Below are 21,899 nucleotides of genomic sequence, written 5' to 3' on the forward strand. Positions count from 1 at the left end.
CACTTTGCATTGACTGAGCCTTTAGGATTTCCACTAAAAGCCGGGGGCAGGGGATGAAGGGGGGGGTGGGCGGCGCGCACATATCATAGCTTCTGGAAATGACGGCTCTGAAGACAGGGGCAGAGAAACTGCGTTCACAGCCGGGCATGTCCCAGACTTGGGATGCGCAGCCAAGTCTCCTTGGTGAGGGAGCCACAGCAGCTGGAGACAGCGACGACATGGGAGAGCAGTGCCAGAGTTCACGTCCACGGCCAGGTGAGAAAAGGCCACAGAAGCCCCGTTTCAGCAAATACGCCACCTCACATGAGTGTTCCTCTTGCCGCTCACGCTGCCCGTGCTGGACGGATCGGCTTTGAGAATGTGGCAGAGGCAGATACGTTAAAGATGGAAAAGAGAGAAAAGCCATCCTCCTTTAATTTCTCCTTTTAAATCACCCTAGTATTCTTCCTCTGTTTCAAGTCCTCTAGGGTGTCCCACCTCATCGTATATCAGTGGTCGGCAAACTGCAGCTCACGAGCCACATGCGGCTCTTTGGCCCCTTGAGTGTGTCTCTCCCACAAAATACCACGGCCTGGGCAAGTCTATTTTGAAGAAGTGGTGTTAGAAGAAGTTTAAAAAATTTGGCTCTCAAAAGAAATTTCAATAGTTGCACGGTTGATATTTGGCTCTGTCGACTAATAGGTTTGCTGACCACTGTCCTATATAGTAAAAGGCTAATATGCAAATCGACTGAACAGCAGAATGACCAGTTGATATTATGTGCACTGACCACCAGGGGGCAGACACTCAACACAGGAGCTGCCCCTGGTGGTCAGTGCACTCCTACAGAGAGAGCACAGCGGCAGGAGCCTCTCCCGCCTTCACAGCAGGGCTAAGGATGTCTGACTGCCGGCTTAAGCCCACTCACCTACGCTGTCAGTTGGACATCCCCCAAGGGCACCCGGACTGGCCGGGCTGAGGGTGCAGGCTGGGCTGAGGGAACCCCCAAGTGTACTAATTTTGGGCACTGGGATTCTAGGTTAGGATAAAACGCACAGGACTTTGAAAGGCCCTATGATCCAGTCCTCCTCAGGGGGCTTGTTCTCAGCCCCCACCCTGCCCACACCTCAGTGCTTAGTCCAACCCATGCAGGAGGCAATCAGTGGATTTGTGTCTCTCTGAGATGGATATTTCTCTCTCTCCCCTTCTCCCTCCTGTTCATTCTCTCTGAAAATCAAAACAAAAACAAAACAAAAAAAGGCAAGAGAAGTAATACAGGCCTCATATTTCTTTCAGAGCCGCTAGTATGAAACTAAAGCTGCAGCCACCATGGAGGCTTATCCAAATGCCATAGACACCAATCCGATGCCCAAGCAAACGGAGGCCTCCCTCCAGTGGTCAGATGGATTCTACACCAACCACTTCCCCGGCTTAGAGGCTCTGCCTCCTGCTTTTGCAGCCAGGAACTGAAATGTGGTCCTTGGCTTTCCAAAGTCTTTTTTACATCACTCTTACCTGCTCCCTCCACTGCCCCGGCCTCTGGCCCCTAGTCCTACCCTCTGCCAGGCTGCCCTCTCGTAGATTGGCATGACCAAATTCGTCCAGTCCAAACGCTAATATCAACAATAACTTACATCTGTCCAGCAATAGAAGTTTCACAGTGTACTTTTGCATCAATTACCTGGTTGAATCTATCCTTGTGCTACGGATATACCCATTTTATAGGTGAGCAGGTTGCGTGGCCAAAAGGGGAAGGGACATACTCAATATGACACAGTTAGTTAGATGCAGCACTGGGCGCTTGTCCACCTACACTGCAGTGGACTCAGAACAGGGGATTGTCTGGTTATGAAAAACAGAGAAGCAGAGTGTTGAGTTTCATTATTTTTATGAACATCGCTAAGTGGAAAAGGCACTTGGTAAAGAGGGTAAGCCTGCCTCTAACCAGGAGCCCCTCAGGTCACAGGCCAGCAAGCAATTCTAAGCCAAAGTGTGACAACTGCAGCTAGATCCACTCATGTGGGGTTAGCCCCACCCAAACCACACGCATGCTGCTTTGGTCATGGGTCTGAAGACGAATGCGGGAATGGCTGTTTCTAGGGTCCCGTATGAAGTGAAAATCTGGGACCGCTTATCAAAAATTCCAAGATGGACTCAAAACCTGTTTGCTCAGTGGATAGAGCATCAGCCTGCAAACTAAAGGGTCCCAGGTTCAATTCTAGTCAAGGGCATGTACCTTGGTTGCAGGCATATCACCATTAAGGCAAGAGGCAGCTGATCGATGTTTCTCTCTCATTGATGTTTCTAGCTCTCTATCCTTCTCCCTTCCTCTCTATAAAAAAAATCAATAAAATATATTAAAAAAAAATAATTCCAAGATGGGACAGCAGTGTGAGCGAGTGCACAGAGGAAGGACCCTCACGCAGACCACGAATAAAATAGCAGTCTGAATGCAGCCTGCAGCAACCTGCCCAGGGAAACCTACTCCTCACGGCAGGAGCCAGCCTGCTTATGTTGTCGCTCTTGTGACAGGCTGCCATCCTCGGTGACAGTCTAACCACCTCCGTAACAATAGGCCTCAGCTGGCCTGGACTTGATCGATAACTGGCAGCTTCCCTAATTTCTGCTCCTGCTTCCAACTCAGGACCAACCCAGGGAAGCCCAGCATAGGCCCCTATGCAGAGAGGACTCCTGCCTCGCCCACCTGCCTCCAGCTGCACGGGCGGCGTCTTAACAGAATTGCTGAGCTGATTTACAGATCTGCCCCTTCCACTTCCATTTCTTGGTGGAAACTGCTCCTTCCCGAGACTGTGCCACCCCATCAGGGCCCTCTCCCCAGTTGGAGGTAGACAGGATAATTGGCAGGTGATGCTCTGAGCTGCTGTGTGAAAACACAGATGTGCCGTATTTCTCGACGCTGACATCACAGTTCCCGGCCCCCAGGGAGCAGGCCACGCGTGCTGAGCCAGCCTGGGTTCTGGGGAGCCACGCGGTCTTTCTTGCAGTGTTCGCCATGGGAGTTTCCGGCTGTGAAAAGCCCACCTGCTTTCCAGCTTCAGTGGGAGCTTGTACTCACTGGAAGGCTTCAGACCAGCATGCTGTCAAATCCTTTTAATGAACTGGAACGGGGAACATCCACAGCCCCACACGGCGGGCAGCTTCCCCCTGGAGCCCTCCTGGGGAAAGAGCTGGGTGCTGTCCCCAGGTGACCGGGCCACACCAGGCCTCCCTGGGAGCTGATGGCACGTGCAGCTGGCTGTGGGCAGCGCTCTCCTGGACAAAACCATGCTAACCCCAGAGGGTCCAGTGTAGGAGTGCAGGGCCCAGCGGCACCACATGCCATTCCCACGCGTGCAGAAAAAGTGTGGCTGCTGAGGGCGGCTGAGTGAAGGAGCTCTGTGAAGAATGAAGCTCATCACGTGCCACTGTTGGGTCCTCCGGACATTCAGGGAGTCACATCCCTGCAGGAGGCTTGCTGGGGAGCGTGGCCGTGGGCAAGGAGGGAGGGTGGGGCAGTGAAATGACGAAAGGCAGTGCATGCAGGGGCTAAACACAAGGGTCCTGCACCAGGCTGCCTGGCTTCCCCTCTCTATCCTACCCTTGCTGCCCGTGTACAAGTTAGAAAATGGCCCCGGGCCTCAGTTTCTTCAGCTGTGAAACGGGGAGGGTGCTAATAATAGCACTTAACTTACAGGATTGTGGTGAGGCCTAACTGCGTTAACAGTGGGATGTGCTTGGAATGGTGCCTGGCTCCTGCGAGGTACTCAGCAGGTACCGCTCTCTGGGGCCAGATTGTCTCCTGGGAACCTGTTCGGATGACCTGAGAGAGACATATAGACGCCCAGCGTGGCATTATGAACTCAAGACTACACCGTAATAGTTTCTGAATAGAAACTATTAATATTCAAGTGCTCTGACTATAAAAGAATGTTTTAGCATTTTGCTGAGTATAAAATTTTTATTTTGGAAGAAAATCAAGAACAAAACAGCAACAACAACATCAAAAAAAACACACTAGGAAGCCAGAGAATTAGAAAGACTATTATTGTCGTCGTCTTTATTAAGTCTGGCACAAAAATAAATGTTATGCAAATTTCTATTTAAAAAACCCACAATTTATCCTGGAGAAGAGCAGCACAGAACAGTGCAGTAAGTGCTACTCTTCACCGGGCGTCTCATCTTTGCCAACCACATGGCCCTCAAACCCGGGACAGGGACTTCATGACCCCCACTGTTCGGAGGTCAGGGCCCGGGGTGCACACACTGAGTACCTGGGGGAGGCCCGCTGCCAGGGTCCTCCTCATCCTCTCTTCACTTTTTGTTCACTAAACTCAAAATGCAAATCTGGCAATTGCTGCCAAATAGTCTCTAATAAGCAAACTGGTTCTAATTGTATAGAATCCATATAATATATATTAAAATACAACAGCAAACAAGATTATTTGCTCTATATGTATTAAAACTTAGAAAGAGCCCTGGCTGATGTTTCTCAGTGGTCAGAGCGTCGGCCTGCACACACAAGGGGCACTAGTTCGATTCCCTGTCAAGGGCTCATACCTAAGTAGCAGGTTCATCCCAGGCCTTAGCATGTGCGGGAGGTAACCAGTCCATGTGTCTTTCTTTTCTTTTCTTTTCTTTTTTTTTTTTTTTTTTTTAATATATTTTGATTTTTTACAGAGAGAAAGAGAGAGGGATAGTTAGAAATATCGAAGAGAGAAAATCATCGATCAGCTGCCTCTTGCACACTTCCTACTGGGGATGTGCCCACTGCCAAGATACATGCCCTTGACGGGAGTCGAACCTGGGACCTTTCAGTCCGCAGGCTGACGCTCTATCCCCTGAGCCAAACTGGTTTAGGCTTCATGTGTCTTTTTTCACATTGATGCTTCTCTCTCTTTTTCCCCCACCCCTTGCTCCTTCCCTTCCACTCTCTCTAAAAGTCACTGGGGAAAAAAATATTCTTGGGAGAGAATTAATCAAAAACAAAACAACAAAAAACTTAAAGAAAAAAAAAAAAAAAGAGAGAGAATCAGAAATCAATTAAACCCTTTCACTTTGACATAATATAAATCCAGTTCCAAGATATTGGGTATATCATATATATTTTTAAAAATAGTGAAAAGACGATCCTCCTATAGTTAGGAATGACTCACATTGTTAATTTGACTCAATGTTAAGGGAAAGTGAGGGTCAAGCCCGGTACATTAATAGAACTATTATATTTCTGATCCCTGGGTCAGGATAATGGCAGAACTGGAGACTCATTTGTTATTTACCCCTGGGCTAGAACTGCAAATAGCAACCACGCACATATCAAAAAACCTTTGTAAATTTAATGCTGGAGTCACATGGGACAGATTACTGTCTAATAAAGAACTGGTTGATTACCGTAAAATTGGAATTCATTCTAAGAACAAGCTATAGTTACTTGTCTCCCAAACCCATCTAAGTTATTTAAACGTTATGTGGGAAAATCGACCCAGGCCATTATGCTCAATTAGTATTTGACAAAGGAGGCAAGAGCATACAATGGAGTCAAGATAGTCTTTTCAATAAATGGTATTGGGAAAATTGAACAGATACATGTAAAAAAAATGAAACTAAACCACCAACTTACACCATACACAAAAATAAACTCAAAATGGATAAAGGACTGAAATGTAAGATGGGAAATCATAAAAAAAAAAATCTTAGAATACATAGGCAGCAAAATATCAGACATTTGTCATAGCGATATCTTTACTGATACAGCTCCTAGGACAATGGAAAATAAGGAGAAAATAAACAAATGGGATTACATCAAAATAAAAAGCTTCGCCGTAGCTGGTTTGGCTCAAATGGATAGAGCATCGGCCTGTGGACTGAAGGGTCCCAGGTTCGATTCCGGTCAAGGGCACATGCCTAGGTTGTAGGCTCGAACCCCAGTGGGATCCAGGAGGCAGCCAATCAATGATTTTCTCTCATCATTGATGTTTCTCTCTCTCCCCCTCCCAATCCCTTCCTCTCTGAAATCAATAAAAAATATTTTATTTTATTTTTTTTATAATTTTTTTTTAAGTATTTTATTGATTTTTATACAGAGAGAAAGGGAGAGAGATAGAGAGTTAGAAACATCGATGAGAGAGTCATCGATCAGCTGCCTCTTGCACACCCCCTACTGGAGATATGCCGGCAACCAAGGTACATGCCCTTGACCGGAATCGAACCCGGGACCCTTCAGTCCCCAAGCTGACGCTCTATCCATTGAGCCAAACCGGTCCCGGCAATAAAAAATATTTTTTAAAAATAAAATAAAAATAAAAAGCTTCTACACAGCAAAAGAAACCATCAACAAAACAACAAGAGAGCCGAAACCGGTTTGGCTCAGTGGTAGAGCGTCGGTCTGCGGAATGAAAGGTCCCAGGTTCGATTCTGGTCAGGGGCATGTACATTGGTTGCGGGCACATCCCCGGTAGGGGGTGTGCAAGAGGCAGCTGGTCGATGTTTCTCTCTCATCGACGTTTCTAGCTCTCTATCTCTCTCCCTTCCTCTCTGTAAAAAATCAATAAAATATATTAATAAAAAAAAAAAAAAAAACAAAACAACAACAACAACAAGAGAGCCCACTGCATGGGAGAACGTATTTGCCAATGTTATATTTGATAAGTGTTTAATCTTCAAAATTTATAGGAAACTCATACAACTTAACAAAAGGAAGATAAACAATCCAATCAAAAAATGGGCAAGGACCTAAGTATATAGATACTTTTCAAAAGGGGACATATAGAAGGCCAAGATGCTCAAAGTTACTAATTATCCAAGAGATGCAAATCAAAACAACAATGAGGTACCATCTCACACCTGTCAGAATGGCTATCATCAACAAATCAACAAAAGACAAGTGCTGGCGAGAATTTAGAGAAAAAGAAACCCTCGTGCACTGCTGGTGGGAATGCAGACTGGTCCGGCCACTGTGGAGAACAACAGTATGGAGTTTCCTCAAAAAATTAAAAATGGAACTCTCATTTGACCCCATTACCCCACTTCTAGGAATATATCCCAAGAAAACAGAAACACCAATCAGAAAGTGCATATGCAACCCTATGTGCATAGCAGTATAATTTATAACAGTTAAGATTTGGAAACAGCATAAGTGCCCATCAGCAGATGAGTGAATTTAAAAAACTGTGGTACATCTACAAAATGGAATACTACACTGCTGTTAAAAATAATGAATTCTTACCATTTACAACAGCATGGATGGAACTGGAAAGCATTATGCTAACCAAATTAAGCCAGTCAGAGAAAGATAAATATCACATGATCTCACTCATTTGTGGAATATAATGAACAACATAAACTGATGAACAATAATAAATCCAGAGACACAGAAGCATCAAAAAGACCATCAAACCTCTGAGGGAAGGTAGGGGAGAATGGGGGTAAGAAGGAGAGATCAACCAAAGGACTTGTATGCATGCATATAAGCCTAACTCAGACACCAGGAAGGTGAGGGCATGAGTGGGAGGGGGGGAGTGGCCGGGGAGAAGTCAATGGGGGAAAAGAAGACATATGTAATACTTTAAAGTTTAAAGTAAGTTTAAATTCTTTATTTTTGAGCAATAAAGAATTTAAATAGAAATAATAAACTTCCAGCCGAAACCGGTTTGGCTCAGTGGTAGAGCGTCGGTCTGCGGACTGAAAGGTCCCGGGTTCGATTCCGGTCAAGGGCATGTACCTTGGTTGCGGGCACATCCCCGATAGGGGGTGTGCAAGAGGCAGCTGGTCGATGTTTCTCTCTCATCGACATTTCTAGCTCTCTATCCCCCTCTTTTCCTCTCTGTAAAAAATCAATAAAATATATATTTTTTTTTTTTTAAAAAGAAAGAAATAATAAACTTCCAGTGAATGACTACTTAATTGTAATTTTTTCCTGGTATAGGAATGATTTCTAATACCTACCTTTTTCTTCACAATTTGTGTTTCCTTTAAGCACTAGTTCAGCCCACAGTAAACATAAAGGAATTGCAACAAAAAAAAAGTCTATCACAGTGACTATACCATTAAGAGAAGATGAAGTGAAATGAATAAAAAAAATTGCTGTTTATTTCTTTGTTACACAAAGAGAATTAAGTGGTTCAAGACATTTGAGCCCATCCCCTATGTCCTTTCTGACATGATGGGAACACATAAAACGATGGCACCTTGACTAGGAGTCCAGCTCCGGGTCCAGCTTTTCCACTTTGATGACTATATCTGGAGTTGAAGCAGCAGCACCAGCTACTTGGCTCTCTGTGTCGGATTCGGACAACACTTCGTCCTTGATTTTTATAGGCTTATTGCTGCCCTCTTCATCGTCGTCTGAAGACTCATCCAGCTCCCATTCGTCATCAATGTCCATTTCAAACACTCTCACATGACGGAGATTTGAGCTTAACTGAATAAAAAAAGGCCAAATACAGACTTTTAAAATGTAATGGCTTAACTAATATATTATATATAAGGAATTAGAAATCAGGTTTTATAGGAAAATTAGAGGCCCAGTACACGACATTCATGCACTGGGGGTGAGTAGGGGAGGGGTCCCTCAGCCTGGCCTATGCCCTCTCGCAGTCCAGGACCCTGCAGGGAGCGGACCTAAGCAGGCAGTGGGACATCCCCGGAGGGATCCTCAGCATTGCCGTGGAGGTGGGAGAGGCTCGCACCACTGCCGCTGCCCTCACCAGCCATGAGCCCGGCTTCTGGCTAAGCAGTGCTCCCCCTGTGGGAGCGCACTGACCACCAGGGGGCAGCTCCTGTGTTGAGTGTTTGCCCCGTGGTGGTCAGCACGCGTCATAGCAACCAATCGTCCCTCCCTTTGCTTGATTTGCATACTAGGGTTTTATTACATAGGGCTATTTTCCCATCAGTGTTCAACAAAATCACTAAACTGAAGCTTCCATTTTACATAAAAGAATCTCCACATGCAATAGTAACAATTTCATAATTAAAATCTAGAATTGTTACTGATTACTTAGTAAGCTTTCTCAGAATAAGAGAACTAAATAGCTAAGGTGACTAACAAGCTCTTCATTAACAGAAGCAATTCATCACAAAAAGTTTGCCCTGAAAGGACCATGTGGATCCAGTCGCCCTCTCCTGTAACTCTTAGGAAGCAATCTGCAAACACTTACCACACAGGACACCTTTCGAAAACCATTCCCCGCAACATACTGCGCTTTCATACTCTCCAGTAATCGCCAATGCTTCTCGAAATGCAGGGTACGCGTAGGGATAGCGCCACACTGTTCATCCAGCCTAGAGAGCAGGAAAAACCCGCCCGGGAGTGAAAATGGGATCTGCTCCTGGTGTCCCAGGGGTTGTCAGGATCAACCATGGGCTCGATTTCTACCAATATTTCCACCGATATAATTCTACCCAACCTCTGTATAAAAACCCTGGGTGCTATAGTCTACAAAAATACTACAATTACAAATAAGCAAAATATCTTCTTAGTAAGGTTTTTATTCTCTTCGGAGGAAAACAAATTAACACATTTTTAAGTTAGAGAAAGGACCTGCTTACTTAAACCTCAGTCAAAGCCATGTATTGGGAATGGCCATGTCCTCTCCATGTGGCTACTGAGGCCCTACGTCGGGAAGGGAAGCCCTAAAAGCAATCTAGGGTAATTAATTCTACTACAAACTGGGGTTAACACTTCCCTTGAAGAACTCACAGAAGTCCCATTCTCCACCCCAAATAATACCAACCTTGTTCCAGGATATACCTACTGATTTACTAGTAAAGCAAAGGAACAAAAGAGCTGTTAAAGCCAGTATTTTTAAAATAAAAAATATGACTGACTGACTGATTATCTCTGGTTAACTGTTATCTGGCATGCATAAAGGACTGGAATATATGACATACATTAAAAACATCTTAACCATCATATCAGAAAGAGGAACTTACTGATGAATTAGTTACCTTGTAGAGTAATTCCCAGTGAACTGATATTCTGAAGAATCTTCACAGTTATACACTGAAGACAATGGCAACTGGACCAAGAGTCTGTCTCTTCCTTCGCGTCCCACAGTGTCCTTAAGAACAACTGTCACAGTTTCATCATCATAAAACTGTGCATCTAAACAACTGTAGGTGCTAGAAGAGAAATAAGTTTTGTTACATGAAAGATGATCGTAACTACAAAAACAATATTGGATGCATAATATACTTGTACCAAGCAAAACAACCTGACGATAAAAAAACCAAGTGACATTCTATACAATAACATTTGAAATATGTATCATTAGTTTGCACTAAAATCACACTTCATCTGCAAGTATACAGTATGTGGCAATCCCTCCCTTGTGTTGTAAGCGAGGGAAGCCTTATAGGTATATATCACTTATCTGAGTCTAACCATATTCCTATAATTCACATGACAAAACATATCCTATATAATAAAGAGGTAATATGCAAATTGACCTTCATGCCGTTACACTGTCACAGAAGGGACTAGGCAGCGGCGACAGGGCTGGCAGCTGCTCCACATGGGTTCCACAGGGTTTCCTGCAGCCCCATGGGGGCACAGGGGTCCCAATAGCCGCTTCACAAGGCTTCTGCGGGGTTTCCATGGCCCCACATGTGCACCGTGGGGGCGGGGCCCAGTGGCCGCTGCATGCAGCACAGAAGTGGGGCATTGGGGCAGCACTCCAGGACTCTGGACTGTCCAGTGGGGCAGGGCTCTGGGGCTCAGGGCAGTCCCATGGCACGAGGGAGGGGAAGGGTGTCCCAGGTCTCACGAGATTTTGCATTATCCAAACAGAATTTAAGATTTACCTTCTCCTCACTTTCTCAGTTGTGGCATATGTGAAGCTCCCAAATTTAACAGCAATTAGTCCATTGCTTACAGATCTTGAAGAAAGAAGAGGGGGGGGAAAAGAGACTATGTGGAACAACCTGGATAGCCAATAATCTAAATGCTTGAAAGAACAATCAATCAGTGTTAGTGTATCTACCTAAACCCCGAATCCCAGACCCACATACTCACTCTAGAACACTAGTAACTAATTTAAACACCTAGAGAGATAAACCCACATCAAAATTACAACTTGACTTACAATCTTATGGTCACCAAAGTAGCTGGGTACCTTACACAATTAAGGACATCTGGAACAACCAAAAGATTTCATATCTTGGTCTCAAAATATGTCCTGGAAATTCAGATTTAAACCCTTTTCAGATACTAATGGCATTCTGAATCTGATCTACCTTTCAGAACTTTCCTGATGGATTCTCAAAAGCAGTGAGAAAGGCATTGTTGAATGAAAGGCAGGTAAAAGGCCTTTCTATAAGGACCCCATAATGCAGTTTTGAACTTCTGCAAGTTGATAAGACGTAATCCTGAGTGTTCTACTCTTGATTTTTCCTAAGCCTAAAAAACATCCTCCATGTAACTGCTCTACACCAATACAAAATCAGATACTCTAGAATCAGAAGGGATTGGTAGCTTTCTAATCTGGCCCTATCGTCTATCTAGTGACATGAAAACTAAGACTGCGAACAGTTCAGGGAGAAGTCAAAGCCTGAGGTGTAAAAAAGAGGAACTGTATGTTTTATGATTAAGAATAAAATCTTATCTCTTCTGATTCAAACTTCAGACAAACACTTACTGGGAAATATCAGTATGTCTCCTTAAGATGCACATTTTATAAATTGAATCTTCTAAAATAGTAAAAAGAAGATAATGTAGATTTGAAGTCTTATTATTCCACCTAAAGAAAAAAAACATTTAATGTCAAACATGGCAGGCAGTTTTCAATGCACAGAACAAAACGGTGTTGTTCACATGATAAGGGAAAAACACACACTTACAGAAAAGGAAATTTGAACAATCTACGTGTCGAGTCCTCACTAAAACAAAAGGGGAAAAATTAATAAAATTTTAAATTGGCTGCTGAATTATACCACCCAAAAGGCAAATAGAATTACCTTCTAGTATCTTTATATAATGGGATACAGATTGCTTGATTCATTGATTTTCCAATTACATCCTAAATAAAATAATGTTTAAAATATCATTAGAGCAGAAAAATACTGTACAGAAAGTAAATGACCAGCATTGGTTAAGTAAAAAAAATCACCTATATCATCAAACCTTTTGCACAAGAAACTTTAATGACAGTCATGACAGGGAGAGAGAGACACAATTCTGAGCTGACGAGGGCCTTGGCGATAAGCAGGTAGCACCCTAAGAACCACCCCTATAGTCTCACAGTGTCAGCCACCCACCCTTCGGGAGTAAACAGGAGACACAACAGCTCCAAACTAAGAACATTTATACCAAATACGAAAGATGCCAACACTTTCATCTTTTTATTTTTAATATACGTAAGAAACTCGAAGGGGAACCATATTAGGGGGAACCATATAAACCTGCCAGTTTTGTTAGTCAAAAGCATGTTCTATGGTTCACCTTAGTAACTATGATCATTAACATAAATGAGCCACACACTGCAGATGTTCTCGCGCCTACACAAAGGCATGAGTTTCGAACTTACCGCTGGCTTTTGCAAACATTGATCAATAATGTTCTCCATCCGCCTTTTCACAAAATGCAATGATTTTCGAGGATAATAGGGAAACAGCAGAGGGCTTTCTGGTTTCAAAGAAAAAACAAACAAACAAAGCTAGGTTAGACCAGATGATCAGAAGGAAGTATTCTGTTATTAGAGCCAGCCCATACAGCTTATGCGAGGGAGGGATTCTCCCCGGCCACTTCGTTACCCCTTCACACACCATCCCTGAAAACACCCCTGCCATTCAGCACCCCCGCTTAGACACAGCCCCACTGACTCCAGGCCGAGCCCGAGCAGCCTGTTACTCCACATGCTACTTCTCCCACCAAAATCCACAGGGCCTTTCTGTTGGCTCTGAGAAGACTGGGAACCGTAAGACATATACAATGAAACCAAGTTTATTCTTCTCTCTTCTTAGCCACAGTGGAGTGACAACAGGAGTCCGGTGCTGTTTTTGGAAGATTATGATACTAAGAACAGAAACAGGAGACGAGTACTATGAAAATAAGCTCTTTACTTGTAAAAAGGCTACTTTTTCAATAGAAAGTAATATCTAATTTAGTATTTTCTCACACCAACTAGGCTAGGTTCATTAAATAGCTGTTATTTCTATTGCTTACAATCCTTGTACGGAGTAAGCATCATGTTCTCCATTTTACAGATTACAAAAAAAAAAAAAAAAAAAGACTGAGCCCTGGTCAGAAGTTTGGAACTTTCAGCCCCAACCCCCAACAACTGGGAAGGGGAGAGAAGCTGGAGTTAAGTTCCATCACCAGTGGTCAATGCCAGCAATGGCCACGGCTGCATAACGAAAGCTCCATGAAACCTCTGGACCACAGAGCTCAGAGGCTCGGGGAGGTGAGCACCTGGAGGTTCTGGGAGGTGGAGCCCTTGCCGACGCCATGCCCGAGCATCATTTCTAGCCGGATGTTCCTTTGTAATAAACCAGTGGTCATGGGCTTTCTCTGAATTTTGTGAGCCATGTTAGCAAATTATCCAACTTGAAGAAGGGGAGTTCTGGGAACCTGCAACTTTGTAGCCAAGTGAGACAGAAACGTGGGTCACGTGGGGTCCCAACACTTGCAGGTGGAGTCAGAAGTGGGGGCAGTCTATGCAGCTGAGCCTCTAAGCTGAGGTGTCCAGTGCTAACTCACGTAGCTGGGGTCAGGATTAAATTGTAGGACACCCATTTGGTCTCATGAGGAAAAAACCCTCCAATTGTGGTGTCAGATGAGCTTTGTTGGTTGTGAGTATGCGAAACAGAATTCATTCTTGCATTATTTTATTAATTACTGTATTATTTTCCACATGAACAATTGTAAACCTACTTTTGCCCCATCCAGTACTTGTTGCCCTGAAAAAGAATGGACTCCTAGGGTTAAAACTAAAGAGCAATATCTCAAAACAGCCTGATACTGGCACAAGAACAGACATATAGATCAATGGAATAGAATCAAGAACCCAGATATCAACCCAAATCACTATGCTCAATTAATATTTGACAAAGGAGGCACGAATATACAATGGAATCAAGACAGTCTCTTCAATAAATGGTGTTGGGAAAATTGGACAGATACATGCAAAAGAATGACACTAGATCACCAACTTATACCATACACAAAAATAAACTCAAAATGGATACAGGACTTAAACACAAGATGGGAAACCATAAAAATACTAGAAGCATCCACAGGCAGCAAAATCTCAGACATATGCCAAAAGAACTTCTTCACTGATACTGCCCCTAGGGCAATGGAAGCTAAAGAGAATAAACAAATGGGACTACATCAAAATAAAAAGCTTTTTTACAGCAAAAGAAACCATCAACAAAACAACAAGAAAGCCCACTGTGTGGGAGAACATATTTGCAAATGTTACCACTGATAAAGGTTTAATCTCCAACATCTACAAACAGCTTATACAACTAAATAAAAGGAAGATGAATGATCCAATTAAAAAATGGGCAATGGACCTAAATAGAATATTTTCAAAAGAAGACAGAAGGAAGGCCAAAAGGCACATGAAAACAGGCTCAAAGTCACTAATTATCCGAAAGATGCAAATCAAAACAACAATGTGGTACCATCTCACACCTGTCAGAATGGCCAACATCAACAAATCAACAAACAACAAGTGTTGGCGAGGTTGCGGGAGAAAAAGGAACCCTCGTGCACTGCTGGTGGGAATGCAGACTGGTGCAACCACTGTGGAGAACAGTGTGTAGTTTCCTCAAAAAACTGAAAATGGAACTCCCATTTGACCCAGTAATCCCACTCCTAGGAATATATCCCAAGAAACTAGAAACACCAATCAGAAAGGATATATGCACCCCTATGTTCATAGCAGCACAATCTACAATAGCTAGAATCTGGAAACAGCCTAGGTGCCCGTCAGCAGATGATTGGATCCAAAAACTATGGTACATCTACACAATGGAATACTATGCTGCCATAAAAAAGAAGGAATTCTCATCATTTGCAGCAACCTGGATGGAATTGGAGAACATCATGCTGAGTGAAATAAGCCAATCAATGAAAGAGAAACACCACATGACCTCACTCATTTATGGATAATAAAGAACATTATAAACTGATGAACCAAAAGATAGATATAGAAACAGTAAAGCAACAAGCAGACTGTCAAATTACAGAGGGGAGGGGAGGGAGATCTGGGGGAGATAATACATCAACCGAAGGACTTGTATACATGCATATAAGTACAACCAATGGACACAAAACTCTGGGGAGGAAGGGTATGTATGGGGGGGGGGGCAATGTTAAAATATGTACACAGATAATAATTTAATAAAATAAAATAAAATAAAATAAAATAAAGAGCAATAAACAAAGTTCTAGGCCTCAGAGAATTCCTTTCCACTCTCCCCCACTCCCTCATTCATTCAGATAAGCAACAACCAGATCCAAGTGGCAGAGATTACATCTGAGTCCAGCTAAAATCTCATCTGTAGTTAGCAGAATCCCAGCTCCATCACTTACTGGCTTGTATGAGCTTGGGCCTTCTCTAACCTTCAGTTTCCTCATCAGTAAAATGAGGATAACAAGGACCTTCCCACAGGTTCTTCTGAGGACTGCAGGAGGTAATACACGTATGTGGCTATCACCATAAGCATCTAAGAAATAGCTAAACTGGTCAGATTACTCTTTCAGAAAGCGAAGAATACTTTACAAATATTCTCATCTAAAATGGTGACATTCTGACATGTAGAATGGCTGCTATTTTGTGTTGCATCCCTAATAATGCTGGGTAGGGAAAGTTTTTATAGCTGTTATTTCCAATCAGCTATATCAGGTGACTGTTGGGCCTTCTCTAATCAGTTTTGTTTTGTTGTTTTTTTACCACACCAACATTTTAAATCCTAGAACAGTGGTTTGCAAACTGCAGCTCGCGAGCCACATGCGGCTCTTTAGCCCCTTGAGTGTGGTTCTTCCATAAAATACCACAGCCTGGGCGAGTCTATTTTGAAGAAGTGGCATTAGAAGAAGTTTAAGTTTAAAAATTTGGCTCTCAAAAGAAATTTCAATAGTTGCACTGTTGATATTTGGTTCTATTAACTAATGAGTTTGCAGACTAACCTAGAAAATGGAAGGCAAAACAAGGAACAGGAAAGCTGCAACCTCAGGAGAATCCGCGGATGGGTCCTGCTGTTAGGAGTCAGCCAACTGGAACCGGCAAGCAGACTACTCTGACTAGCAGGCTCTTTAGTTTTCTTCGCAATATCCTATTTTTTATAAGGTGCCATACAGACAACATCATACTTCAGAGTAAGCAATCTTACTAAACAGTTACCTGGTAACTGTTTTTGAACATGGTAATGTCATACACTTTGGGGTTTTTTGTGTTTTTGTTTGTTTGTTTTTTTTTACCTTTTTTCTATTCAAATAAAATGGGCACAGAAGATAAATCTAAAGAAGTTAGGTAAGAACTCAGCAAGGGCTCAGGAAAACTGACAGTGGGTGCACTGGTCTCCAATAAATAAATGCGCTGGCCAACACCTCCTGGGCCCATGAAATACCTTTCAGGTGGCTGCTGTTCTGCAGGAAGTCATACCACTGGTTTCCTTCTGTGTTAGGGGGTGACACCAGGTCATCATCTTCATCTTTCAAGTACTACAAACGCAGAATTTAAGATGTATGTAGGAAACCAAGCAAATCAGGCCTCAAATTGCTTACAGATAACGTTCTTCTACGTAATAAGTCTGTTTTACTGTCAAGTCCTCTTGGAAAGTGCCCTGCTGTTATTCTAAGTGAGGAGCTCAAAATCTGCTAAGTACCTAGCAACTGAAGAAACTGCTAACTACTAAGAGATTAGAATGCTATGAACGTATAGGCCATACATTGAATTTTTAATTTTGAGTTCTATTTTCATGAAGCATATTTTAAGCTTATACATGTAAGTCTATAAATTAATTTGAAAAAAGTTATCAACTGGCAATCCACTCTGTGGCAGCAGTGCTCGACCTGAAGCCCACGGGCGCTTTCAGGGACTTGTGAGTTCAGGGCGGTGTTCATGGTGATGCCACGGTGCTGTGTGCCCTGTCACTGGAACGACATCTGCTCTGATGGTCAGAACCGCTGGCGCCGTCACCAAGCGTCAAGCCGCAGCGCCAAACCTTATGGCCGCCGCTGTATCCCTCTTTGCCACATGCTCAGTTTCACTATCTCTGATGAAGCTATTGAAATTATCAATGTTATTATAGCCTAACCGTGGAATATCCTGTGTGACAGAACCAGGAAGCATCTGTAAGGCACTTCGACTGGCACCAACAGGGAGAGCACTGGATGCCCCGGCTGTGACGTCGCCAGGCACTCTCCTGCAGTAAATGGAATTCCGTTTTTATATGAAGGAATGATTGGCGAAAAACACTATGATTATCCGTTCTTGGGTACTTGGCAGATATTTTCTTGAAAATGAAGAAAGTGAGGCTGTCACTTTAAGCAAAACAACTGCCAGTATTGGTTGCCAATGGTAAAGTTTAAACATTTATGCCAAAATTAAAATTCTGAAAATCCTGTATCTGTCACTGTGAAACTGACAGCTTCACGAGACTTAAAGACCGACGAGACCAGAGGTGACAGTAATGAAACCCGACTCCGGCATTCTGCATGAAGAAAGGTGTCGGCATATGGAACTCAGTGAGCCGGTATTTTCCTCATGGCAACACATGACATTACAAAATCACGCCTGGGGGACAGACCTATTCAAAGTGCCAGGCAGATGAATGGACCTGTAGTGCATTAGAGTACGCAAAGTCCACTGATGCAATTTAGATTCCACACTGAAACTAACCTTTAACATACTATCACTTGTCAGGATTTGGTGCGTATCAGAGAATACCCACCATTATCTGAATCGCTATTAACATACCTCTCCCTTTCCAAACACACACCTGTATGAAGCCAGGTATTCTTTAAATACCTTAACCAAATCAATGTATCACAGCAGATTAAATGCAGAAACAGATATGATAACGTAGCTGTCTTCTACTGAGCCAGACATCAGAGACTTGCAGAATTATAAAACAATGCCACTATCTACTAAGTTATATTTTATAAACTATAGTTGTTTTTCATTGAAATTACTTATATTAACATGTAATGGAACTGTTATTTTTAATAACAATGCTTATTTTTTAATGAATCAAGAAATATTTTGTTTCATTTCTAATTCCTAATAACATTTACCATTTACAGATATACCCCACAAAAAAGTTATTTATGCCGAAACTGGTTTGCTCAGTAGATAGAGCATCAGCCTACAGACTGAAAGGTCCCAATTTCAATTCCGGTCAAGGGCATGTACCTTGGTTGTGGGCACATCTCCAGTAGGGGGTGTGCAAGAGGCAGCTGGTCGATGTTTCTAACTCGCTATCCCTCTCTCTTCCTCTCTGTAAAAAATCAATAAAATATATTTTTTTAAAAAAAAAGCTATTTAGGGTCCTCAATCATTTTAACAATGTAAAAGGGTTCTGAGACCAAAAAGTTTAAAAACTGCTACTCTTTAGTTATTTCACTAAAAGGGCAGGGTTACTCTGTAACTGGCCTTATATTACATTCCATAAACTTTGGATAATAAAGACGAACACAGCTAATGTTTAAAAATTAGTTTTTAAAATTTAAAAACAAAATAAAACTAAATTAAATCCAAAGTCCATACCTGACCAACTTTTTCAACATTAAAGTACTTTCCTTTTCGATTATAAAGGTCTGGAGCCTAGAAAGGATAAGTACAGTTTAATTAACAACTCAACTCTCTCTCTCACACACACACACACACACACACACACACACACACACACATCTTATATTTAAACCAAAAACTTTGTTAAGAGAGCTGTTATAGCAGTTACTTTTTTCTTTCATGGACTGTAAGACACATATACAAACAAAAGTTCAACTTACAGGCTATATGTGAAATACATAAATATTGCCATTAATTACTCAATGTTTTAAAAAGCATACCTGCTAAGGACCTTCAATGAAACTGGACTGAATTTGACCACTTCTTACCATTACCCAGCTCTACTGCAATTATTAAGAAGAAAAACCAGCATTACAGAAATACCAATCTCCTACCTCATTGAAATGTTCAGTAAGAAATTCAGCAACAAAGGTGATATCTTTTTGAGTCATCTATCAAAAAAGAAAATTGAACACATCAAGATAAAAGAAAGCTTCCCAGTAAAAGAAATGTGTAATAACAAATGTGACTTTTTTACTATCTATTAAAAGCTATTGGACAAATAAAGTCCCATTGAGGAAATAGCAATAGAAACCCAGATTATGTAACTCTGAACATATGAAATCCCGGGGTTCTGAGAAGCATGTAATTAAAGACTTTACCCCGTTTTCCAATCAGTGACTCCAATAGCCCCAGAGCTCCTCATGGTCAAGGTTGTTTATCATGCTAGGCCTGTGCCAGGCCCAGTGCAGGCCCTCCTGTGGGAGCAGGGACTGTAAGCCCAGGTAAATCACCAACCCCTGAGCCATGAAGGCTGCACTCCACAGCACTACGTGCTTCCGCACTGGCCCCTGCTTCTCGCAACGCCCCTTCCTTTACCTTATGCAGGTTCTTCAGCCCACAAAAAGTACCCATCCAGGTCCCCCCAACAATGAACATATTTTATCTCCCAATATAAAGGTAAGAGTGATGTCTTAGCACAGCTACTGTGAACTTTCCCGATTTACTAGTCCCGGCCCCACCCACAGCACAAAGATCTACTTTGTGTTGAGCTGCAACCCCTTATTCATTTATTCCACCGAGGCTAATTTTACTGCTCTATGTTTTTTCAGGCTCAAAATTACCTAATCTATTCAGACAGTTTGGGCAGGGGTGAGGAGGAGTGAGCTGCACCATTGGGAACTCTGACCTAAACTGTAGGATCTTCCTGGAAAGAGACTGCACTGCTATTTGTCACAATCCTTATAGTCAAAAGAAATTAAGTATGAATATCTAAGTACCAGATTTCCAAGGAAAATAAAAATGTACTTTAAGAATGTTAAATCTCATAAGATTAGCCATGCTAAAGGTATTTGTGAGACAAAAAACAAAAGGCTTACTAAGATCTGTCTCATTTCTATAGCCGAACAGCCTATTAACTAATAACTTGGTATAATAACAATACCAAGACAGCCAGCAAAGCTGAGCTCCACCAGGGCATAAGTAACACATGAGAGAAATATACTGTTATTACTACCTTATTCAGCTCGGGAATCACGTGGTCTTCTGTCATTCTCAACATTGCTGAAAATATAAATTTAAAAATTACCTTTAAAGAAAAACTACAAACATAATTTTAATTATAGATGCTCTTCCAAGACTAATGTGTTTCACTGGACCAAATTCTCAATTTTCAACATCCTCTTTTCACCCAGAAAAACGTATTTTCTTCTAAAAACTACAGGAAAGGAAAGGGGGTCAAATATGGTGAAGGAAGACTTGGCTGTGGGTAGTGAAGACACAAGGCAATAGACAGATGATGCAGTGTTAAACTGTACCCTGGAAACTTAATATAATCTTATTAACCCATGTCACCCCGGTAAGTTTAATACATTTTTTTTTTTTAAATCCTAAAGGGTCAAGAATTTAAATTTGGTTTATTTTTCTAGATTCCCAGCGGTTAGGCTAATCATCCTAAACTCTTACTTTTCATTTGTTCCTTCAACCCAACCCACCACCATTCCAGACAAACAAATATAACTGCTGCCTGTGCTAAGACTGCTTTCGCTAGGATTCCTCCTTCTACCCCGGTGACGTTTCTTCTCCTCAGATCTGCAAGGAATCCTTTCCTCCAAAGCCTTAGAATACCACGGGCATGTTTCTTTCCCGTGGGCTTATTCACTACGTCAAGAAGTTTGCACAACAACCCGTGTGTGTGTATTTACGTCTATTTACACAGACTCTGGTATCTGTGGCTATCGCCATCAACACTGTGCTTTCTGTGTGACGTGCCCCTAAGTCATGAAGCCTGTTGCCTGTGCTTCAGCAGTGCTGGAATGTGCCCCTTGTGTTTGGTCAGGAAAAGGCATGTTGGACATACTTCTGCAAATACAGATTTTAAAAGTATTTTTAATTCAAACTTCTATTGGTAAAGCCAGCCATTCTCATTCATTCATTTATCCTTCCCAAAATTACATATTAAGCGTAGCACAGGTGCTGGGGACAGCACGTATAAAAGAAGACCCTGCTTTCATGAGGGTGACATTTTACACAAGAGCAAGCCAACGTTAGAGCTAAGGTGGCAGAGCCAGGTTCCCATGAGGCCCCAGTGCCCGGACCAGTGTGCTTCCCACAGCGTCCTGCTCTCACTAGAAGGCCTGACTGAGTGGCAGTTCACGCCTCTTCTAATCCCGCTTCTTGTTACCGTGGGGACATGCAATAAGAATGTAAGCTGCCTTGCCGAAACCGGTTTGGCTCAGTGGATAGAGCGTCGGCCTGCAGACTGAAAGGTCCCAGATTCGATTCGGGTCAAGGGCATGTACCTTGGTTGCGGGCACATCGCCAGTGGTGGGAGTGCAGGAGGCAGCTGATGGATGTTCCTCTCTCATCAATATTTCTAGCTCTGTCCCTCTCCCTTCCTCTCTGTAAAACATCAATAAAATATATTTTTTTAAAAGAATGTAAGCTGCCTGAATTACTCCAAAAATTTTAAGTAAAACCAAAGTGCTACTTCTGTAAGAGAAAACTTATTTCTAACTCTGATCAAACAACAGGCTGGCCTGAGAAACACTCTGGCTCCCCATTCTGGCTAGCGTTGGTACATTTTTGAAAAAAATCTAAAGATTATTAATGTCAACATCTGTAGACCGCATTATTTTATCAAAAGCAATTATATTAGGCTGACAAGTATGAAGTTTGTTTTCAGAT

General features: G+C 42.5%; 1 protein-coding gene across 1 annotated transcript in view; it reads right to left on the reverse strand.

Annotated features, from left to right (window-relative positions):
- Positions 1-8,042: 8,042 nt before the first annotated feature.
- The window catches only part of ANAPC4 (anaphase promoting complex subunit 4), a 32,815-nt gene continuing 18,958 nt past the window's right edge, over positions 8,043-21,899 (reverse strand). The window contains exons 18-29 of the mRNA XM_084890507.1: positions 20,230-20,276; positions 19,109-19,165; positions 18,690-18,746; positions 16,549-16,642; positions 12,498-12,595; positions 11,929-11,990; positions 11,812-11,850; positions 11,610-11,711; positions 10,777-10,851; positions 9,922-10,095; positions 9,132-9,255; positions 8,043-8,395 (exon numbers count right to left, since the gene is read on the reverse strand). Of these exons, the coding sequence (XP_084746633.1) occupies positions 8,168-8,395; positions 9,132-9,255; positions 9,922-10,095; positions 10,777-10,851; positions 11,610-11,711; positions 11,812-11,850; positions 11,929-11,990; positions 12,498-12,595; positions 16,549-16,642; positions 18,690-18,746; positions 19,109-19,165; positions 20,230-20,276 (1,157 nt within the window). The 3' untranslated portion in view covers positions 8,043-8,167. The remainder of the gene's footprint in view (positions 8,396-9,131; positions 9,256-9,921; positions 10,096-10,776; positions 10,852-11,609; positions 11,712-11,811; positions 11,851-11,928; positions 11,991-12,497; positions 12,596-16,548; positions 16,643-18,689; positions 18,747-19,108; positions 19,166-20,229; positions 20,277-21,899) is intronic.

This window comes from Pipistrellus hanaki (genome assembly GCF_964339955.1).
Source record: "Pipistrellus hanaki genome assembly, chromosome: 1".
NCBI classification, from domain to species: domain Eukaryota; kingdom Metazoa; phylum Chordata; class Mammalia; order Chiroptera; family Vespertilionidae; genus Pipistrellus; species Pipistrellus hanaki.